General features: G+C 51.8%; 2 protein-coding genes across 10 annotated transcripts in view; one reads left to right on the plus strand and one right to left on the minus strand.

The window, feature by feature from the left end:
- The window catches only part of pitpnm2 (phosphatidylinositol transfer protein, membrane-associated 2), a 139,113-nt gene extending 128,456 nt beyond the window's left edge, over window positions 1-10,657 (plus strand). For 7 of the 8 annotated variants that reach the window (XM_078421691.1, XM_078421683.1, XM_078421690.1 and 4 more), the window contains 4 exons: window positions 257-406; window positions 1,873-2,056; window positions 2,194-2,322; window positions 7,041-10,657. In XM_078421691.1, coding sequence (XP_078277817.1) covers window positions 257-406; window positions 1,873-2,056; window positions 2,194-2,322; window positions 7,041-7,364 — 787 coding nt within the window. In that variant the 3' untranslated portion in view covers window positions 7,365-10,657. The remainder of the gene's footprint in view (window positions 1-256; window positions 407-1,872; window positions 2,057-2,193; window positions 2,323-7,040) is intronic. The other variant, XM_078421688.1, reaches the window with a different exon arrangement.
- arl6ip4 (ADP-ribosylation factor-like 6 interacting protein 4) lies at window positions 10,357-16,204 on the minus strand. 2 transcript variants are annotated; one of them, XM_078421692.1, is made up of 5 exons: window positions 16,069-16,204; window positions 15,413-15,778; window positions 14,744-14,852; window positions 12,880-12,949; window positions 10,357-11,802 (listed from the first exon to the last, which is right to left on the minus strand). In XM_078421692.1, the coding sequence occupies exons 2-5, from the start codon at window positions 15,747-15,749 to the stop codon at window positions 11,734-11,736; spliced, it is 585 nt and encodes a 194-aa protein (XP_078277818.1). In that variant the 5' UTR covers window positions 15,750-15,778; window positions 16,069-16,204; the 3' UTR covers window positions 10,357-11,733. The 2 variants fall into 2 exon arrangements, with proteins under 2 accessions (XP_078277818.1, XP_078277819.1); XM_078421693.1 differs by having other exon boundaries at window positions 16,074-16,137.
- Window positions 16,205-22,206: the final 6,002 nt, after the last annotated feature.

The following is a 22,206-nucleotide window of genomic DNA, read 5'->3' on the forward strand; positions in this document are numbered from 1 at the left end:
AGGGAGAGGAGTAGAATTAGGCCATTCAGCCCATCAAGTCTACTCCGCCATTCAATCATGGCTGAACTATCTCTCCCTCCTAACCCCATTCTCCTGCCTTCTCCCCATAACCCTTGACACCCGCACTGATCAACAATCTGTCTATCTCTGCTTCGACAGAGGAATTATTTTCTGAATAATTAGATGTACGATTGACATTGCTGTACTGTGAGCTTATTTTGATGACCTGTGTAAAGGATTTGCTGTCTTGTCCTAGAGGGGACCACACGTCAGGAGATAGCTACATCACCGTGCTTCCAAAGGGAACAGAGGGTGTCGTCTTCAGCATTGATGGATCATTCGCAGCCAGTGTTTCCATCATGGGCAGTGACCCCAAAGTGCGAGCAGGGGCAGTCGATGTTGTACGGTAAGCACGAGCAACAGAACCGAGCGGTGTCAGGCTGGAGCTGGGGATCGCTCCTCCATCCACTCATGCTACACAGTGGCTCTGACCCTGCTCCCCGATTGCTGCCTGACCTGCTAGGTATTTCCAGCGTTCTTGGCTTTTATTTTGATTTCCAGTATTTTATTTTTTGTGTATCTTACCTTACATACTAACCTTTATGTAGAGATTGTCTCAGTGACCTTATTGATTGTTTGATCCAGGTAAAGTAATATATGCATGCACTAAGGAACATTAACACATGTACTGTGTGTCCAGGCTTTATCTCCAATTTGATGATGTTCCTAAGGAAGGTCTTTGGGAGTGTTTCCCACACATATGGCAGTAAATACTGTGCGTTATTGATCAATACTGTGTGTTATTGATCAATACTGTGCGTTATTGATCAATACTGTGCGTTATTGATCAATACTGTGCGTTATTGCTGATCAATACTTTGCATTATTGATCAATACTGTGCGTTATTGATCAATACTGTGCATTATTGATCAATATTGTGCGTTATTCGTCAATACTGTGCGTTATTGATGTGAGACCGCACCTGGAGTATTGTGTACAGTTTTGGTCTCCTAATCTGAGGAAAGACATTCTTGCCTTAGAGGGAGTACAGAGAAGGTTCACCAGATTGATCCCTGGGATGGCAGGACTTTCATATGAAGAAAGACTGGATAGACTCGGCTTGTACTCGCTGGAATTTAGAAGACTGAGGGGGGATCCTATAGAAACATATAAAATTCTTAAGGGGTTGGAGAGGCTAGATGCGGGAAGATTGTTCCCGATGTTGGGGAAGTCCAGAACCAGGGGTCACAGCTTAAGGATAAAGGGGAAGTCTTTTAGGACCGAGATGAGAAAACATTTCTTCACACAGAGTGGTGAGTCTGTGGAATTCTCTGCCACAGAAGGTAGTTGAGGCCAGTTCATTGGCTATATTTAAGAGGGAGTTAGATGTGGCCCTTGTGGCTAAAGAGATCAGGGGATATGGAGAGAAGGCAGGTACAGGCTACCGAGTTGGATGATCAGCCATGATCATATTGAATGGCGGTGCAGGCTCGAAGTGCCGAATGGCGTACTCTTGCACCTATTTTCTATGTTTCAATGCTGTGCGTTATTGATGTTCAATACTGTGCGTTATTGATGTTCAATACTGTGCGTTATTGATCAATGCTGTGCGTTATTGATGATCAATACTGTGCGTTATTGATGTTCAATACTGTGCGTTATTGATCAATATTGTGCGTTATTGATCAATACCGTGCATTGCTGATGATCAATACTGTGCGTTATTGATCAATACTGCGCGTTATTGATCAACACTGTGCATTGCTGATGATCAATACTGTGCGTTATTGATCAATACTGTGCGTTATTGATGTTCAATGCTGCCTGCTAGTGGATGTCTGCAGAGAGTTAATGGCCTGTTGTTCCCGCAGACACTGGCAGGATCTCGGCTACTTCATCGTCTATGTGACGGGCCGTCCCGACATGCAGAAGCAGAGAGTGGTGGCATGGCTGGCCCAGCACAACTTCCCCCACGGCATCGTGTCCTTCTGCGACGGGCTGGTTCACGACCCTCTCCGGCACAAGGCCAACTTCCTCCGCAGCCTGGTGCACGATGTAGGTATCTCAGCAGAGGCTGACGGGCAACGCCAGTGTAAACCTCCGGCTCTTTTGGGCAGAGCAATAACTAATTCACTTTACAGCACCTAACTCTACTCTGTATTAATTTGTTTCTATATTTCTAAACCCGGCAGGTGTCGATGAAAGTCCATGCAGCCTACGGCTCCACAAAGGATATCTCAGTGTACGCTTCCCTTGGCTTATCACCTTCACAAATCTTCATCGTGGGCCGTTCAACCAAGAAGTACCAACATCAGTGCCAGGTAGGGAGACTGGCACGTATATATGCCACACACACACATATATATATATATATACTGCATATGTATATATACCACACACACATATATATATATACTGCATATGTATATATACCACACACACATATATATACCACACATATATATATACCGCATATATATATACCGCATATGTATATATACCACACACACATATATATACCGCATATGTATATGTACCACACTATATATACCGCATATGTATATATACCACACACACACACATATATACCGCATATGTATATATACCACACACTATATATACCGCATATGTATATATACCACATATGTATACCACACACATATATACCGCATATGTATATATACCACACACATGCACGCATATATATACCACATATGTGTATATACCTCGCACACATATATACACACATATATATCACATATTTATACCACACACGCACATATGTATACCACACACACACATACCACATGTGTATATATACCAATCACACACATATGTATAATATATATAACATATATATACTGCATGTTTATCATATATACATATATATATATATATATATATATACACACACACACACACTGATGACCTCCTACAGCCAACGATGCATTCAATGACAGCAAGCCCAGCTGAAGTTTTGTAGTCATTGGTATTGATCTATTATTCTCACATGTACCGAGATACAGAATCAGCTTCATAGTTGGAAGCAGAGGCAGATGGTGGAAAAAATATGATAATAGAAGGTTGTTTTTCGGACTGGAGGTTTGTGACTAGTGGTGTGCCTCAGAGATCGGGGCTGGGACATTGCTGTTTGTGGTTTATAACAATAAGAATATAAAAGGCATGATTAGTAAGTTTGCAGATGACACTAAAATAGATGGTATTATGGACAGTGAAGATGGTTTTGAAGAATTACAGCGGACCTTGATCGGCTGTGCCCAGGAACGGTGAATGGAGATAAATTCAATTCTGAATTTCAAACCTTTCAAACCTATGTGTGAAGGTTTGTATTTTGGAAAGTCAAACCAGGACGGGACCTTCACAGTGAATGGTAGTCCTGGGCAATGGTGGAAGGAACTACAGATGCTGGTTTAAACTGAAGATAGATACAAAAAGCTGGAGTAATTCAGCGGGACAGGCAGGATCTCTGGAGAGAAGGAATGGGTGACCTTTCAGGTCGAGTCTCGACCCTTCTCTCCAGAGATGCTGCCTGTCCCACTGAGTTACTCCAGCTTTTTTGTGTCTATCCTGGGTAGTGTTGTAGGGCAGAAGGATCTAGAAATAAAATTACGTAGTTCCCTGAAGTGGCATCACAGGTAGAGTTGGGAAAATAATAATAATAATAATATTCATTTATTGTCATTGCAACGAGTACAACGAAATTAAAAAATAGCCAATCCTGACGGTGCGTACAAACATATATGCAATAAATGCAAAAACAAATAAATACATAAATACAATTAAATACAATTATGTTAAGTACAAAGATTTTTTAGTGTTGCCTAGTGCAAAGGTAGTGTTCAGTTCTCGTATGGCCCTGGGGTAAAAACTGTTCTTAAGTCTGTTTGTTCGGGATTTTATCGACCTGAAACGTCGACCAGAGGGCAGATGAACAAACAGACGGTGGCCGGGGTGGGATGGATCTTTTATTATTTTGCCTGCTCTACTGAGGCAGCGTAGGCTGAACAGGTGCTCCAGGGAGGGCAGTGAGCAGCCGATGATTTTCTGGGCCGTCGTGATGACCCTCTGAAGGGCCTTCCTGTCCTTTTCTGAGCAGCTGGCATACCATGTGGTTATACAGTATGCCAGCACACTCTCGATGGAGCAGCGATAGAAGGACAACATGAGCTTCTCCTGCAGGTTGGTTTTCCTGAGGATCCTCAGGAAGTGGAGTCTCTGCTGTGCCTTCTTTACTGTGGTGATGGTGTTGGTAGACCAGGTGAGATCCTCTGCGATGTGCGTACCCAGGAACCTGAAAGCTGGTACCCTTTCCACACAGACCCCATTGATGTAGAGTGGGTCGTAATCTCCACTGGTTTTCCTAAAGTCAATTATAAGTTCCTTTGTTTTGGAGGAGTTCAGGACCAGATTGTTCACTGAACACCATGCTGCCAGCCTTTGGATTTCATCCCTATAGGCTGTCTCATCTCCTTCTGAGATGAGTCCAACCACAGTCGTGTCATCCGCGAACTTGATGATGGTGTTGGTGGGATGGGTGGGGGCGCAGTCGTGAGTGTAGAGGGAGTAAAGGATGGGGCTCAACACACAGCCCTGTGGTGAGCCGGTGCTCAGTGTAATGGTGGAGGAGAGGTGAGGGCCTATTTTGACTGTCTGGGGGCGGTTGGTCAGAAAGTCCTTGATCCATTTGCAGATGGTTTGGGAAAATCCAAGGTCGGAAAGTTTGGTGACCAGTCTGCTCGGGATGACCGTGTTAAAGGCAGAGCTGAAGTCGAGGAAGAGCATCCTCACATAGCTCCCCTGGTGTTCAAGGTGGGTCAGTGCAGTGTGAAGAGCAGTGTCGATGGCATCCCCTGTAGACCTATTTGCTCTGTAGGCAAACTGGTGTGGGTCGAAGGTGGGTGGGAGGCTGGCTTTGATGTGCTGCAGGACCAGTCTCTCGAAGCACTTTGTGATGACCGGTGTGAGTGCTACCGGACGGTAGTCGTTAAGACTGCTGATGACAGACTTTTTCGGCAGTGGGATGATTATGGCGGACTTCAGGCAGGGAGGGATGGTGGATTTTAAAAGGGACAGGTTGAAGATTTTTGTGAAGACCTCAGATAATTGGTCTGCACATTCCCTCAGCACTCTGCCCGTCACACCATCGGGGCCTGCAGCTTTCCTGGGATTCACTGCTCTGAGCACGCGCTTAACATCATACTCCTGCACAGTGAAGGTGTTGCTGTCAGGTGCTGGAGAGGGTGTAATGTCTGCCACTGTAGCTTTCACCTCGAAACGAGCAAAGAAACAGTTAAGTTCCTCAGCCAGCGAGGCGTCGCCGTCGGCAGTCGTGCGGTTGCTGGTCTTGTAGTTGGTGATGTGCTGGATGCCTTGCCATACCCGCCGTGGGTCATTGTTGGAGAAGTGGTCTTCAATCTTCCTCTTGTAGGACGCTTTGGCATCCTTGATGCCTCTCTTCAGGTTGGTTCTAGCAGCACTGTATAGAGCTCTATCACTAGACCTGAAGGCGGTGTTACGGTCCTTGAGGAGAGACCTGACATCCTTTGTCATCCAGGGTTTTTGATTTGGGTACAACCGGATGCGTTTGTCGACGGTGACATTGTCAACACAGTTTTGGATGTAGCAAAGTACAGTTGATGTGTACTCCTCCAAGTCCTGATCCTCAAAAATATCCCAGTTGGTCCTTTCGAAGCAATCCTGCAGCTGCGAGGAAGCTCCTTCAGGCCATGTCTTAACAGTCTTTATGGTGACTGGAGCTTTCCTCCTGAGTGGGGTGTATGCTGGGGTTAGGAATATGGACAGGTGATCTGACTGCCCCAGGTGTGGTAGTGGTGCTGACCTGAACCCCTTCTTAATATTTGAGTAAACCTTGTCTAGTGTGTTTTTCCCCCTGGTAGCACATCTTATGTGTTGTTCAAGTTTCGGGAGAACTGACTTTAGGTCTGCATGGTTGAAGTCCCCGGCTATGATGTGGGCTGCTTCTGGATATGTGCTCTGTTGTGAGTTTATTGCACCGAGCAGGTAGCCTAAAGCTGTGCTAGCGTTAGCATTCGGTGGGATGTAGACTGCTGTTACTATAACCCCTGTAAATTCGCGAGGAAGGTAAAAAGGCCTGCATTTAACTGTTAGGGACTCCAGATCAGGAGAACAGTGGCTATCTATGATTTGGATGTTAGTGCACCAGTTGTTGTGCACATAAATGCATAACCCCCCCCCCCTTGCTCTTACCGGAGTCGATGTTTCTGTCCCAACGAAACGCTGTACGCCCGGCTAGCTCAATGGCTCCGTCTGGGATAAGTGGATGAAGCCATGTCTCTGTTACTAAGAGAATGCAACAGTCCTCCACGAGTTTGTTTGCTGATATCAGCAGTTTTAGTTCGTCCATTTTGTTGATGATGGATCTGGCGTTGGTGAGGAACATGCTGGGTAGCGGTGGTTTGTGTGGCTGTCTCTTTAGCTTGGCAAGTATACCGGACCGGCATCCTCGCTTTTGCTTCCTGTTTCTCCTCCGCCTGCGACGCCTGTTCTAGATTGTACTAGACATTGTGCTCAGTTTTAGCCACCCCACTAATGAAAGATGCCATTAAGCTGGAAAAGATGCAGTGAAGTTATATGAGGATGTTGCTTGGACTTGAGGGGCTGGCTAGAGGGAGAGGTTGGGCAGGCTAGGACTCTATTCCTCGGAGTGCAGGAGGCTGAGGGGTGATCTTATAGAGGTGTATAAATGATGAGGGGATAGGATGAGTGCAGTGTTTCCCACATTTGTAACCTGACCTGCTGAGTACTTCCAGCACTTTCTGCTTTGATCTGGTTTTATTTCTCATGGTATCTTTGCATTGTGCTGGATTTTCCTGTACTAGAGAAGCACTTCCAGCTTTACGGCACAAGGAGGTTGTGATGGGAAGTCCTGTGCCTTTGTGAAGTGCTTCATTTCCTCTGCCAGAGGTGAAATCTCTGGGCCTTGACTGCTAGGAACTTAGTCAGCAGCACGTCTTGTTGATACTTTGTGATGTTGTAGTTTTTGACAGATGGATATGCAGCACATTTATCACAGCTGGAGTATACGCAGCGATCCCGTCCTGCTAAGAGCAGTTCCAGAATAGTGCTGCGAAAGGGGAGCTTTGGTCTACCCTCGCAGCCTGACTTCCTGAGGAAAAGGAACCACCTGCTGCGCACCATCTCCAGCCAGCAAGCAGCGTCCACTTCCAACAAGCCCGAGCGGACATACAGCCAGTCTGAAGGTGAGCACGATCGAGACAAGGAACGTGGTCACCGGAGCATGAGTATCACTGCGAGCTGCTGGGGTCGCCCCGGCACTTCCAGACTGGAATCTGGTGTTTAATGAATGCACTGGTGGCATCGGCTGCAGAGCTGGGGGACAAAGCAGCAAACGGGAATGTGCTGGGATCGCAGCCTGCAGGTGAATGGTACCATGGTGCTAACAAAGAGTATCTGAAGACATGAACTTGTATTTTGTGTGAACTCTGAGCCTTAACAATTCAGTGTTGCATTGTGGAACACTAGCTCATTACACTTTGTTATAGAGAACTTTTAAAACCTGCTTCATTCTGCATCGTTTCTATTGGGAATTTGGCAAAAGTGGGTGTAAATACCCATGGCTTGAGTCCAAAGTCAGTGTGTTCTGTCACTGACCACAGATCTCAAAGTCTGCTTGGAATCCACCACCAAATTAGCTGTTCATTTTCATCTGGTTTGGCTTTAGTAACTCAATGCTGAAAATCCTTGTTTAACGCAATTAACTTTATTCACAGAGTAATCCTCTTGTGTGCAGACTGTAAGGATTGATCCAAAGCTGCTCGTTGAAGAATCTGAAATTGTAGCTTGGAATTGTAGCAATGAAAAGATAAAAGAAAGTTTAAAAAGAACTTAGTTCTTTGACTCCCTAGAAAGTAATTTAGGAGTAAGCCAAAGGAATGGACAGTGTCTGTTTTTGATGAATTATATAAAGGTAATTATAAATTTGAGGTGGTATCAAATGCAATAAATAAGAGTTCAAGTTGATATTTCAGTGATGGTCAACTTTTATACATCACATTCAGTGAGGCAAGAATGAGGAAAAGGGCAGAGAAAACAAATAGTGGCTTTAAAGTGTACCGAGTTGGATCAGTGCCCACTGTCTCAGGGCCAACAAGCAGGTACACAGAAAGAACTTGCTGTTGAACAAAGATGCTAAACTGCCAATACTTAAGTAGCTTTGTTTTACAGCTCCCTTCTCCTTAAATGAGATTTTTGTACCATGTTGGAAGTATATTTTACTTCTTGCCCCGAAGTGTTTTGGTTTTATTACAGAACTGCCCAGAACTATATTTGCATGTGTAAATGTTTCTCTTTGTACGGAGCCAGTGGGCTGGAGTGCAGGTAACGACAGGCGGCACATGGCAGTTCACCTGCTTCCATCGGTGCAACGACTCTGAATGTTCACCATTAGTTAATGAGTGCCAGTGCAATCTAGTTTATGAACATCCTGTTTGTAATTTGGGCGGGCAGGCGAACTTTGGAAAAGGGCAAAAATCACCCCAGAATGAAATGACATGACTCGGAGTCAGGCAACTTTAGGAGAGAAAGGAACTGCTGAATAAACAAAAATGCATCCTGTTCCTCAGTGCCAGGTGTGAGTCATGGCACCAGGTTAGAAAGAGAAAATCACCGGTCACTGAATATTTTCTTATTATCTAGTCTGATCCCAGTTCCTTTTGTTGTGAAGCTTGCTTCCTCCTTTCATTAGTGCCCTTGGTCCTGCTCTCAACCTGGGCTGCCTTTGCTCATTGTAAATGCCGTCAGGATACCATACGTTATGGGGGAGAGCACTAAGCCCATTCCCAACAGTCTTGCAGTACTCCAGCATAGTGCTGTTCCCACTTACTATAACAGCACATGATCCGTCTTCATCTAATACTTATTGAACCAAAATTCTGGTGAAGCTGGAAAACAGAGCACATTGGAGCGAATTAGCAGGTCAGTGACCAGAGAGAGAGAGAAGCTGTGCGTTTAGTGTTTCTGAATTTATTTAAAAATGTTATCTGTTGTGCTGTATTACACTGAAAGACATGCCTGCTTATTTGGTTAATATTAAGCACAGGTTCGCAAGATAGTTCAATCTAAATGACTAAATTAGGAGAAAATAGCAAGTGAAGTTTCTACTCTTTCAAATGGCAAACTCAACATCTAAGAAAGTGGAAATAACACATGTGCTCTGCAGAAGAAAGTTGATATTGTATAATATTGTGTGTAGATAATGTAAAGCAAATACATGTAAATGCAGATCTAAATAAGGGGAGATATTTATTTGTGTAGATAAACTGCAGAAGATGGCAAATCCTTCAAATTTATTAATATTTAAAATATAGAGTTTTGCTTTGAATGGTATATAAGATTATTTTATGGACCAATAATAATTTAGCTGTTCATTGCATAAGTGCAATATACAACCACTATTCATAATCATGGTAATCATGGCATTGACAATCAATGTAGTGGTGTACTGGGATGGATGTGACGTTCTGGTGAGCCGAGCCTAAAGCTGCATCTTCTTCCCTAGCGGAGGGATGGTGAAATGACAGTTCCACTCATTGGGGAAGCCTGGATTGACTGTGTGATGCCAATGTCACTTGTGCCCAACACAGCCTCTTAACCAGCGAGGACTAGGATTACGAAGCTGCCAGAAGTGATGTGTGGTCACAGTGCCAGTGGTCTGACACCTGCACTGTTGTACGGGCAGGTGGGTAAGGCCAGGACACTGTTGACCACCTGGTCTACACACAGCCCTGGCACAAACAGGTAATCATTGCTCATTCTCAATCTCACTACCAATATAGCTAACCTTTGTACAAGATTCTCTGAATTAATTCCAAATCGTTAAACTTTACCCCTTGCTATTTTATTTAAAGACCCTGTTGTTAATGCCAAAGGTGATTCAGTATTTGCTGGAAAACTGGAGATAACCATGCAGCATTTAACACAGACTTTACCTCAGCTGGTTTTCATACACTAAAGAAGCAGAATGTGGTCAGCACAGCACTGCTGCAGAATGCAGGAGATGATAGTTTTGCCCGTTAGCTCCTGAATGACAATGACATCCCAATCCCAAGCAGTTGACACTGTTGCAAGCTTCTAGTCCTTCCAACTCACCAAAGGGTCACCGGTAAACACAGCCACACCTTCACACTGGAGCACCTGGTTGTCTTGGGTTGAGGCAAGACTACTTGCTGCATTTAAGTATTACCTGCTGAATCCTTCCATTCTTTTCTGTGCAAATTGCACAGATAAATTGATAACTTTGACAGTAATTTTTTTATTCAGAAGTGTTTGTTATATTTTATTTATAGAAATGTTACATATGGAATTATTAAATATTGCAAATGCCAAATGTGTACAATTTGCTAGACTTGTTAAATGATGCACACCTCAAATGAATTCAATACTGTATTAGATTTACTATACTGCCCCAGGTCTCCCTTAGTTTTAGTTCAGACCGTGTAGAGGTGTGAGACCTGTTCATTGTATGTAACACTCCACAGTCGTAGACTGCTGCCGCTCGCTGCCTGTTGTTGTACATTGTTATTGTGCCTAGTCTGCTTTGTGCATAATTGTACGTTATATGGATTAAACAAAAATGGGACATCATTACTTTCCTCTGTAGCTTATTCATTCCTTTACTCCTGGTGCAAATTAAAATGACCAATCTGTTCTCAACCTTCTCTGTAAAGGTCAATGTGGATAATCGGAGTTTCGCCAGCAATGCCTTGAACAGCTCGTCAGGAAATGGAGGACCAGCCTTTCACTTTCCCTTCACTGGTTCTCCAGTCACTGAGTCTGTTCTCTTTGTCAACACTGATGGAAAGTATTCATCGAAGCCCTCTCCTCTTCTTCTGGCTGCATGAACAGACTGCCCCAGTTTCCCCAAAAAGGGTTTTAACCTTGCTAATTCCTTTAATGTACTGCCAGTGTTTTCAACCCCTTTCCCTTGTTCTTTGTTCAACCCCCTATCCTGTCACAGCCAGGGTCTCTCCTCTCCGCCTTTACTCTTACAAGACTATGTTGGCCCCGTGTCTGCAGGTGTAAACTTGCTGCCGTAGCTGTTATTGTGTTAATGTAACATCTTACTCCTGGTCCATCCCCATCCTTTTCCTTGGTCACTTTGGAATATCCAGTTATAGTCACTAACTCCAGCGTTCTTTGCCGCTGCCCATCTCCACCACGATGGGCACTCGTGCTGGAACAGCACGTACAAACATCACCTCTCCCTCTCTCACTGCTGAGCTATCAGCCGACAGCCCGGGTGGTCGAGGGAACAGCGTCACTGGCCAGGATGGTCCGCAATCAATGCTACCATGGCTCTCGCTCTGAATAAAACCAACATGCAGAGTGTGCGAGCATAAAGTCAAGCATCTTACCGACAGCAGTGTCGCTGTGCCTGAGAGGACATCCTGGAACAACGGCATGGAGATTTGCCTCAGCCTGGCGTCACAGGGAAATCTCCATTGTCCTCTAAACCATTGAATATAATGACCTTGGATTACAGTCACGTTAACTTTCAGTGACTGATTCCAGCATCGCCCAGAGGCCGCAACACAAACTACAAAACGGCAACTGCTGTACAATTTATTGCAAACTAACAAAGCGCCAGTCTCAAATAACATTCCAACACTCCGCACATGTTGATTTGAAACCTCCAATAATGCCAGGGGATTTCATCTCCTGTCACCTTTGTGCAGGCCCATTCTCACCTGGAACGTGAATCCATCGCCCCGCGACACGTGCTGAAAAACAACGAGATAGTGTGAGCCTCGTATCAGACCCTCACACCTTCACACCAGCAGAGGTCATCTAACACTCACCTTCACACCAGCAGAGGCCGTCTAACACTCACACCTTCACACCAGCAGAGGCCGTCTAACACTCACACCAGCAGAGGCCGTCTAACACTCACACCAGCAGAGGGTGAAGGTTAAGGTTGCACCTTAATTGGAAGGGACCGATATTCTGGCAGGCAGGTTTGCTAGTGCTACACGGGTGGGGGAGTGGAGTTAACAATGTGGACGCGTATGCATGCAGTTAACGGGAGAGTGGAGGAAAGGTCAGGTTTAAACTAACAGGACAGGGGGATGGGACCCAATGCAAGGAGACAGAGGGCCATAAAAAAAGAGAACAGAAGCAAAAGGTAGAAAAACTAACCTGAAAGCTTTGTACTTAATACGAGTATTCGTAATAAGGTGGATTCATTGAATGTGCAGTTAAGACTGACTGCTCACTGTAGCCTCACCTCTCCCCCCACCCCACCCTACCCTTTGCAATTGCACCAAAAGGCAGCATCAATAGGTCTCTCTGTACAACACCCAGCACTCCTGCCTCCAACCTGAACCCGCAGCTCCCTGCGTCATTCAGGCAACTGTCAGCACCTCCCGACCAAACACAAACTCAGCTCAATAGGAAAGTCTGCATGCTCCCTCGACTAACAGGCTGCTTCTATCAGCGAAGGTAACTGGGAGAGACAACGCAACAGGTTGGGAAGAGTTAAAGGCACAGCAGGCACGGAGCAGAGTGGGCTCCTGCCTGCCTGTCTGAGTTATGGACTCTGCCCGTGCTTCAGGATAACAGCACTGTGACCTCTAAAAGATGAGGTTTACAGAGTTTTTGTGGAATCAAACCATGCAATCAGCCCACTCCAGCCTCGGGCACTTGTGGTCATGTTGGTCCCAGAGTCGGGGCTGGGGGAGATTCGATGTGGATGTTCCGCACACAGCTCTGGCCATGCTAACTGGACACTGAACCTGCAGTACGAGACACTGAACGTGACAAACCTCTCACCACACCACAAATGAAGCAGCTTATTTTACCTTATTTATTTCTTTGTGTCTGTCTTTGGTCACAATTTCTTCCAGAATTTCACCGTCACCTTTAATGAGCCTGCAACAATCATAATATTTACAAAACGGTTATCATCTTTTCTCATTTTTAATCTTTATTTATTCAAAAGTACAGAATCAGAATTAGTGTCACAAGTGTTGAGCTATCAGAGGGAGCTGGCTCTGTGCATGCAGTAGCTGTAACGTAGGAGTGTGCGAGTCTGCATGTCCCCGACTCATGCCAACATCCCACTGGCTCACGCCAATGTGGAGCAAACAAGCACCAGGGAACCTGCCCCGCTGGTCTGTGGTCTTAACCCAGGGGAACACGCGCTCCCTGGAACTTGGTGCGATGCCAATGCTGCCGTTCCCACCGCTCCGACCGCATGTCAGGCTCACCGCCCAGTCCCAATGGGAGTCTCTGTCCTGGGGGGGGGTGACCTGTCCACATCACAGGGGCGGGAGCCTGGAAGGACCAGGATCAGCCCAGTCTCCGCGCGTCACACTCCCCACTGGGGCAAGGGCATGGACTGCACACCCACCCTGGCCCTGGCCCACTACACCACAGCTCTTTGGAAACTACTTCACCTGCCACGGAGTGAGAGGGAGGGAGGAATCACAAACTGCTTTGTGTTTCCCAGACGGCCCCATCTCTCTCACAGAGGCACACCACCACCAAGTGGCTGCAGCAGCCGAGTTCAGGGGGATTTCAGAACCAAACCCTAGCTTTGTTAGTTCTTGTCCCGGTGAAATCCCACCCCATGTGTCTCATCCTCATCATGGTTTCTCATCTTCAAAGAAAAAAGGGCCTTGGAATCAGTGAATGTACAATTAATCTGAAATTTCCCACACAATTCTCTTCAGCTAAAGATATTTTTAAATGAAGCTACAGCAGAGAAGCTTGGTAAACTATGAGCCAATGCCCTGTAATGTCCTCTGCCTGCTGTTTGTCACAGTAATCGACACGTGAGAGAGATGATTCAAAGTTGCAGAGGTCAGTAGAGTGAATGACATTCCTGCCCGTGGGAGGTTTCTGGAGTGGAGGCAGAGTGCCCAGCGTGCCCCCTCCCTGCTGGGGTGATCTGCCCAGAACGCCCCATCAGCACGAGGCCTCGAGGGAAGGACGGATTTAACATTCATCCAAAGGCCAACAGTCCAGCCCCTCCCAGCAGGAGCTGGGACATTATCACCTGCGTGGGGCAACACTCCGAGAGTGGAAAACAAGCTTTGCCCCAGACAGCAGCCATGTCCTTCATCAAAGACAAGGGCGTGAGGGTACGTGTGGTGAGGGCAGGCGGTGAGGGCGGGCGCGGTGAGGGCAGGCAGTGAGGGCAGGCGCGGTGAGGCGAGGGCGGGCACGGTGAGGGCAGGCGCGGTGAGGACAGGCCGTGAGGGCGGGCGCATTGAGGGCGGGCGCGGTGAGGACAGGCGGTGAGGGGCGGGCGCGGTGAGGACAGGCGGTGAGGGCACATGTGGTGAGAGCATGCGCGGTGAGGGCAGGCGGTGAGGGCGGGCGCAGTGAGGGCAGGCGCGGTGAGGCGAGGGCGGGCGCGGCGAGGGGCGGGCACGGTGAGGGCAGGCGGTGAGGGCACATGTGGTGAGAGCATGCGCGTTGAAGGCAGGCGGTGAGGGCGGGCGCGGTGAGGCGAGGGCAGGCGCGGCGAGGGGCGGGCACGGTGAGGGCAGGCGGTGAGCGCGGGCGCGGTGAGGACAGGCGGGGCGAGGGCAGGCGCGGTCAATGCAAGCGCGGTGAGGGCACGCGCGATCAATGCATGCGCGGCAAGGGTAGGCGGTGAGGGCAGGCGGTGAGGGTGGGCGCGGCGAGGGGGGGGAACGGCGAGGGGGGGGGCGTTACCTCTCTCTGCCCGACTCTGGATCCACGACTCGGCGAATGATGCTCTGCCTGGCGTCCCACTCCTCCTTGGTCATGGGCCGCATGGCCTGGATCCGGGCCGTCTGCTCATCTGTGGCAACAGAACCAGTGCGTGGGTCGGAGTCAACGTGCCTCAAGAACGGTGCAGCGGAGGAGCCAGTGCGGCGTGGGGGGGGTGCAGTGGAGGGGGGAGGGGTGGGGTGCAGTGGAGGGGGGAGGCGGAGGGGTGGGGTGCAGTGGAGGGGGGAGGCGGAGGGGCCAGTGCGGTGGAGGGGCCGGTGTGGGGGGGAGCAAGGCTCCACCAACGAGGGTGCGTGGGGAGAGGGAGAAACAAAAGGCTGCTGGGGGAGGAACGCAGACCCCCCGAGTCGCCCAGTTTGTGGACCGTACCATGGGGGGGCGGAGCTGGGCAAGTGAAGGGTGTCGGTGGGGGGCGGGAGCAGCGCAGAGGGACGGGGTGGGGGCACATTCCCCGGGTCCACTACCAACTATGCCCCAGCGAGGGTTGGGAAGGGGGAGAGGGGGGACGTGAGGCCGGGCGTGGACGGGGGGAACGGCGGGATGGGGGGGGACAGGGGGGCTGGGGATGGGTGAGTGGGGGGGATGGGGGACGGTCCATTGGCAGCTTTGCCCAGCGGGGTGGGGGGTTACCTGTGCCCGATTGTTCCGGCTGCTCCCTCAGCTGCTCCGGGGGTCCGGCCACCCCCCCACTCAGGGTCACTGGCTCCGAGCCCCCCTCGCTCTCCACCTTCACCTTCCTCCGCTTCTTCTCCTTCTTGGATTTCTTCTTCCTCCTCCTCTCCTTCTCCTTCCTCCTCTTTGTGGAGCGGCTGCGTTTCTTGTGCCTGCACCCGTCCTCAGCCGACTGGCTGTGCCTCCGCCTCACCCCGTGACCCCGGTCCGGAGCTGCTGGCTCCCGGCTGCCCGCCGCTCGGCCCTGCCGTGACCCCTCACCTGTCCCGTCTATTGGTGACCGACTGCGGCCCATGGCCGATCATTCCCAGCAATCAGCGGCAGCTGCAATACAGCGGCACCCGGTCAGAGGCGAGGGGGTGGTGAGGGGCATGGGTGGGCGAGGGGGCACCGGGTTAGGGGGGCGGCGACAGGCCAGGGGTGAGGGAAGCGGCGGGGTTTTGGCAGCTGAGCTATTTGGTTCATCATGGGGCGAGGCGAAGGAGCGCTGGGGGGAGGGGTCGCTGCGGGGCGAGGAGGGTCACAGAGGGGCCAGCGGGCACCGTGGGGCCGGGCGAGGGGTTAGGTCGGTGTGGGGGATAGAGGGAGGATCGCTTATGACCAATGTCGCCCACCTCACCATGGAACACAAAGCGCTGGAGGAACTCAGTGGGTCAGGCAGCATCTGTGGAGGGAATAGACAGGGGACGTTTCAGACCAGGCCGACTTCAGACTGACGCATTGGGAGGGAGAATACTGCAAAAGAGAGGTGGGAGCAGGACTAAGGTAGGGGGAGTGATAGGTGGACATAGGTGAGGGGGTGATTCGCTGATGGGTGAAGGAAGTGATAAAAGACAGTAGGTGAAAAGGAGTCAAAAAGGTGTCGGGCAAGGAGAGTGAAGCCTGAGGGTGGGGAGAGGTGGAGGGGGGTGGGGATAGGTGGAGGGGGGTGGGGATAGGTGGAGGGGGTGGGGATAGGTGGAGGGGGTGTGGGGATAGGTGGAGGGGGTGGGTAGGTGGAGGGGGGTGGGGAGAGGTGGAGGGGGGTGGGTAGGTGGAGGGGGTGGGGATAGGTGGAGGGGGGTGGGGAGAGGTGGAGGGGGGTGGGGATAGGTGGAGGGGGTGGGGATAGGTGGAGGGGGTGGGGACAGTGGGGGAAATGGGTGTGCATCGGGTGGGGCACAGGAATGAGGGGCGGGTATTCCCAAAAGTTGGACGTACATACCACTGGGGAGTAAGCTGCCCAAGCAGAATATGAGGTGCTGTTCCTCCAGTTTGTGTAGGGCCTCCCTCTGACAGTGGAGGAGGCCCAGGACAGAAAGGTCAGTGTGGGAATTGGAATGGGGACTTAAAATGGTTTGAAACCAGGAAATCCAGCAGGCCTTGGCAGACAGAGCATAAGTGTTCAGCGAAATGGTCACAGGGTGTATGCTTGGTCTTTCTGATGTATAGGAGGCCACACCGGGAATGCAGTAGAGGGGGTTAGTGGAGGTCTCGTGAACCTCTGCCTCACCTGGAAGGACTGCTGGGGTCCCTGGACAGAGTCGAGGGGGAAGGTCTAGGGACAGGTGATGCATCTCCTGCAGTCGCAGGGGAAGATACCTGGGGAGGGGGTGGATTGGCTGGGAAGGGATGAGTTAACCAGGGAGTTGCGGAGGGAGCGGTCTGTGGGGAAGGGGTGGGGATGGGAAGATGTGACTGGTGGTGAGGGAAATGTCGGCCGATCCTTCTGTCCTGAGCCGCCTCCAATGCCAGCGTGAGGCCGCACGCATACTGGAGCTCCTCAGATTCGGTTTGGGCGGCTGACAACCCAGCGGTATGAACACCGAATTCTCTCATTTTAGATAACCTCCGACAACCTCCTCCTGTATCCCTGGACCCACTCGCGTGTCTGCCTCCTCCCCATCCCCGCACACCCTGGTTTTACACGACTCCTCCTATCGTCACACCCTGTCTCCATTTCACCTTCAACCTTTGTCACTCACTCCACCCATCTGCCCATCACACCCTCCCTCCAACCTGTATCCAGCCATCACCTGTATCCACCCATTGCCTGCATCCACACATCACCTGTATCCACCCATCGCCTGCATCCACCCATCACTAAGGAAGACATAAATAATCTGTCGGAAATAGCAGGGGACCGGGGGTCAAATGAGATGGAGGAACTGAGTGAAATCCAGGTTAGTCGGGAAGTGGTGTTAGGTAAATTGAATGGATTAAAGGCCGATAAATCCCCAGGGCCAGATAGGCTGCATCCCAGATAGGCTGCATCCCAGAGTGCTTAAGGAGGTAGCCCCAGAAATAGTGGATGCATTTGTGATAATTTTTCAAAACTCTTTAGATTCTGGAGTAGTTCCTGAGGATTGGAGGGTAGCTAATGTAACCCCACTTTTCAAAAAGGGAAGGAGAGAGAAAACGGGGAATTACAGACCAGTTAGCCTAACATCGGTAGTGGGGAAAATGCTAGTCAGTTATTAAAGATGGGATAGCAGCACATTTGGAAAGTGGTGAAATCATTGGACAAAGTCAGCATGGATTTACAAAAGGTAAATCATGTCTGACGAATCTTATAGAATTTTTCGAGGATGTAACTAGTAGAGTGGATAAGGGAGAACCAGTGGATGTGTTATATCTGGACTTCCAGAAGGCTTTCGACAAGGTCCCACATAAGAGATTAGTATGCAAACTTAAAGCACACGGTATTGTGGGTTCAGTATTGATGTGGTAGAGAACTGGCTGGCAGACAGGAAGCAAAGAGTAGGAATAAATGGGTCCTTTTCAGAATGGCAGGCAGTGACTAGTGGGGTACCGCAAGGCTCAGTGCTGGGACCCCAGCTATTTACAATATATATTAATGATTTGGACGAGGGAATTGAATGCAACATCTCCAGGTTTGCGGATGACATGAAGCTGGGGGGCAGTGTTAGCTGTGAGGAGGATGCTAGGAGGCTGCAACGTGACTTGGATAGGTTAGGCGAGTGGCCAAATGCAGTATAATGTGGATAAATGCGAGGTTATCCACTTTGGTGGCAAGAACAGGAAAGCAGACTATTATCTGAATGGTGGCCGATTAGGAAAAGGGGAGATGCAACGAGACCTAGGTGTCGTGGTACACCAGTCATTGAAAGTAGGCATGCAGGTGCAGCAGGCAGTGAAGAAAGCCAATGGTATGTTGGCATTCATAGCAAAAGGATTTGAGTATAGGAGCAGGGAGGTTCTGCTGCAGTTGTACAGGGCATTGGTGAGACCACACCTGGAGTATTGTGTGCAGTTTTGGTCTCCTAATCTGAGGAAAGACATTCTTGCCATAGAGGGAGTACAGAGAAGCTTCACCAGATTGATCCCTGGGATGGCAGGACTTTCATATGAAGAAAGCCTGGATAGACTCGGCTTGTACTCGCTGGAATTTAGAAGACTGAGGGGGGATCTTATAGAAACTTACAAAATTCTTAAGGGGTTGGAGAGGCTAGATGCAGGAAGATTGTTCCCGAAGTTGGGGGAGTCCAGAACAAGGGGTCACAGTTTAAGGATAAGGGGGAAGTCTTTTAGGACCGAGATGAGAAAGTTTTTTTTCACACAGAGAGTGGTGAATCTGTGGAATTCTCTGCCACAGAAGGTAGTTGAGGCCAGTTCATTGGCTATATTTAAGAGGGAGTTAGATGTGGCCCTTGTGGCTAAAGGGGATCAGGGGTATGGAGAGAAGGCAGGTACGGGATACTGAGTTGGATGATCAGCCATGATCATATTGAATGGCGGTGCAGGCTCGAAGGGCCGAATGGCCTACTCCTGCACCTATTTCTATGTTTCTGTTTCTATCACCTGTATCCTCCCATTGTGGAGCGGGTCCCCGTCCACCCCTCAGTCACCACCCGTTTCTTTCCACCCGTCGCCCTGTTTTTGTCTCCCTCTGCTCCCCTCCATCTCTCTCCCCCCCCCTCCCCTCCCTCTCTCCCTCCCTTCCCCCCTTCTATCCCTCCCTTCCCCCCTTCTCTCTCTCCTCCCCTTCCTCTCCCTCCCCCCTTCTCTCTCTCCCTCCCCCCTCCCTCCCTCCCCCCCTTCTCTCTCTCCTCCCCTTCTCTCCCTCCCCCTCCATCTCTCTCCCTCCCCCCTCCCCTCCCTCTCTCTCTCCCTCCTTCTCTCCCTCCCTCCCCCCTTCTCTCCCTCCCTCCCCCTTCTCTCTCCCTTCCCTCCTTCTCTCCCTCCCTTCCCCCTTCTCTCCCTCCCTCCCTCGCTTCCCCCCTTCTCTCCCTCCCTCCCCCCTTCTCTCCCTCCCCTCCCCCCTTCTCTCCCTCCCTTCCCCCCTTCTCTCCCTCCCTCCCACCCTTCCCCCTTCTCTCCCTCCCTCCCTCCCCCCTGTCTCTCCCTCCCTCCCCCCTTCTCTCTCTCCCTTCCCCCCTTCACTCCCTCCCTCCCCCCCATCTCCCTCCCTCCCTCCCTTCCCCCTTCTCTCCCCCCTCCCACCCCCCCCCTTCACTCTCTCCCTTCCCCCCTCTCTCTCTCCCTTCCCCCCTTCTCTCCCTCCCTCCCCCCCTTCTCTCTCTCTCTCCCCCCCTTCTCTCTCTCCCTCCCCCCCTTCTCTCCTCCCTCCCCCCCTCACTCCCTCCCTCCCCATCCCCCCTTCTCTCCTCCCTCCCTCCCTCCCTTCCCCCCTTCTCTCCCTCCCTTCCCCCCTTCTCTCCCTCCCCCCTTCTCTCCCTCCCCCCCTTCTCTCCCTCCCCCTTCTCTCCCTCCCTCCCTCCCTTCCCCCCTTCTCTCACCTCCCTCCCCCCCTTCTCTCTCTCCTTCCCCCTTCTCTCTCTCCCTCCCCCCCCTTCTCTCCCTCCCCTCCCCCCTTCTCTCCCTCCCTCCCCCCCTTCTCTCTCTCCCTTCCCCCCTTCTCTCCCTCCTCCCCCCTTCTCTCCCTCCCTCCCCCCTTCTCTCTCTCCTTCCCCCCTTCTCTCCCTCCCCTCCCCCCTTCTCTCCCTCCTTCCCCCCTATCTCTCCCTCCCCCCCTTCTCTCCCTCCCTCCCTCCCTCCCCCCCTTCTCTCTCACCCTTCCCCCCTTCTCTCTCCTCCCTTCCCCCCTTCTCTCTCTCCCTTCCCCCCTTCTCTCCCTCCCTCCCCCCTTCTCTCCCTCCTCCCCCCTTCTCTCTCTCCCTTCCCCCTTCTCTCCTCCCTCCCCCCTTTCTCTCCCCTCCCCCCCTTCTCTCTCTCCCTTCCCCCCTTCTCTCTCTCCCTTCCCCCCTTCTCTCTCTCCCTCCCCCCCTTCTCTCCCTCCCTCCCCCCCTTCTCTCTCTCCCTCCCCCCCTTCTCTCCCTCCTCCCCCCCTTCTCTCTCTCCCTTCCCCCCTTCTCTCCCTCCCTCCCCCCTTCTCTCCCTCCCTCCCCCCTTTCTCTCCCTTCCCCCCTTCTCTCTCTCCCTTCCCCCCTTCTCTCCTCCCTCCCCCCTTTCTCTCCTTCCCCCCTTCTCTCTCTCCCTTCCCCCCTTCTCTCTCTCCCTTCCCCCCTTCTCTCTCTCCCTCCCCCTTCTCTCCCTCCCTCCCTCCTCCCCCCCTTCTCTCTCTCCCTTCCCCCCTTCTCTCTCTCCCCTTCCCCCCTTCTCTCTCTCCCTCCCCCCCTTCTCTCCCTCCCTCCCTCCCTCCCCCCCTTCTCTCTCTCCCTTCCCCCCCTTCTCTCCCTCCCTCCCCCCCTTCTCTCTCTCCCTTCCCCCCTTCTCTCCCTCCCTCCCCCTTTCTCTCCTCTCTCCCACGTTCTCATCACCTCCCGCCGGCGCCCATCTTCGCTCCTCGGGCTCTCTGCAGCCACTTCCGGCGGGTGTGGGCGCCAGGTGACTCGGTCCGGCCGGAAACGCAGCCGCGGAAGGAAAAGTTCCGCCCCGACCCGAGAACCCACCGCGGAGCCTCTGCCCCACCTGTGCCCCACCTGTGCCTCTGCCCCACCTGTGCCCCACCTGTGCCTCTGCCCCACCTGTGCCTCTGCCCCACCTGTGCCCCTGCCACACCTCTACCCCACCTCTGCCTCTGCCACACCTCTACCCCACCTCTGCCTCTGCCACACCTCTACCCCACCTCTGCCTCTGCCACACCTCTACCCCACCTCTGCCTCTACCCCACCTCTGCCTCTGCCCCACCTGTGCCCTGCCCCACCTCTGCCCCACCTGTGCCCCTGCCCCACCTCTGCCTCTGCCCCCACCTGCCTCTGCCTCTGCCCCACCTGCCTCTGCCCCACTCTGCCCCTGCCCCACCTGTGCCCCTGCCCCACCTCTGCCTCTGCCCCTGCCACACCTCTGCCTCTGCCCCACCTGCCTCTGCCCCACCTCTGCCCCTGCCCCACCTGCCCCTGGCCCCACCTCTGCCCCTGCCCCAACCTGCCTCTGCCCACCTCTGCCCTGCCCCACCTCTGCCCCTGCCCCACCTGTGCCCCTGCCCCACCTCTGCCTCTGCCCCTGCCACGACCTCTGCCTCTGCCCCACCTCGCCTCTGCCCTACCTGCCTCTGCCCCACCTCTGCCCCACCTCTGCCCCTGCCCCACCTGCCTCTGCCCCACCTCTGCCCCTGCCCCACCTCTGCCCCTGCCCCACCTCTGGCCTCTGCCCCACCCTCTGCCCCTGCCCCACCTCTGCCCCTGCCCCACCTCTGCCCTGCCCCACCTCTGCCCCTGCCCCACCTCTGCCTTCTGCCCCACCTTTGCCCTGCCCCACCTCTGCCCCTGCCCCACCTCTGCCCTGCTCTGCCCACACCTCTGCCCCTGCCCCACCTCTGCCCCTGCCGCAACTCGGCTCCGCGTCTCCAC

The sequence above is a fragment of the Rhinoraja longicauda genome, chromosome 25 (assembly GCF_053455715.1).
Source record: "Rhinoraja longicauda isolate Sanriku21f chromosome 25, sRhiLon1.1, whole genome shotgun sequence".
NCBI lineage: Eukaryota > Metazoa > Chordata > Chondrichthyes > Rajiformes > Arhynchobatidae > Rhinoraja > Rhinoraja longicauda.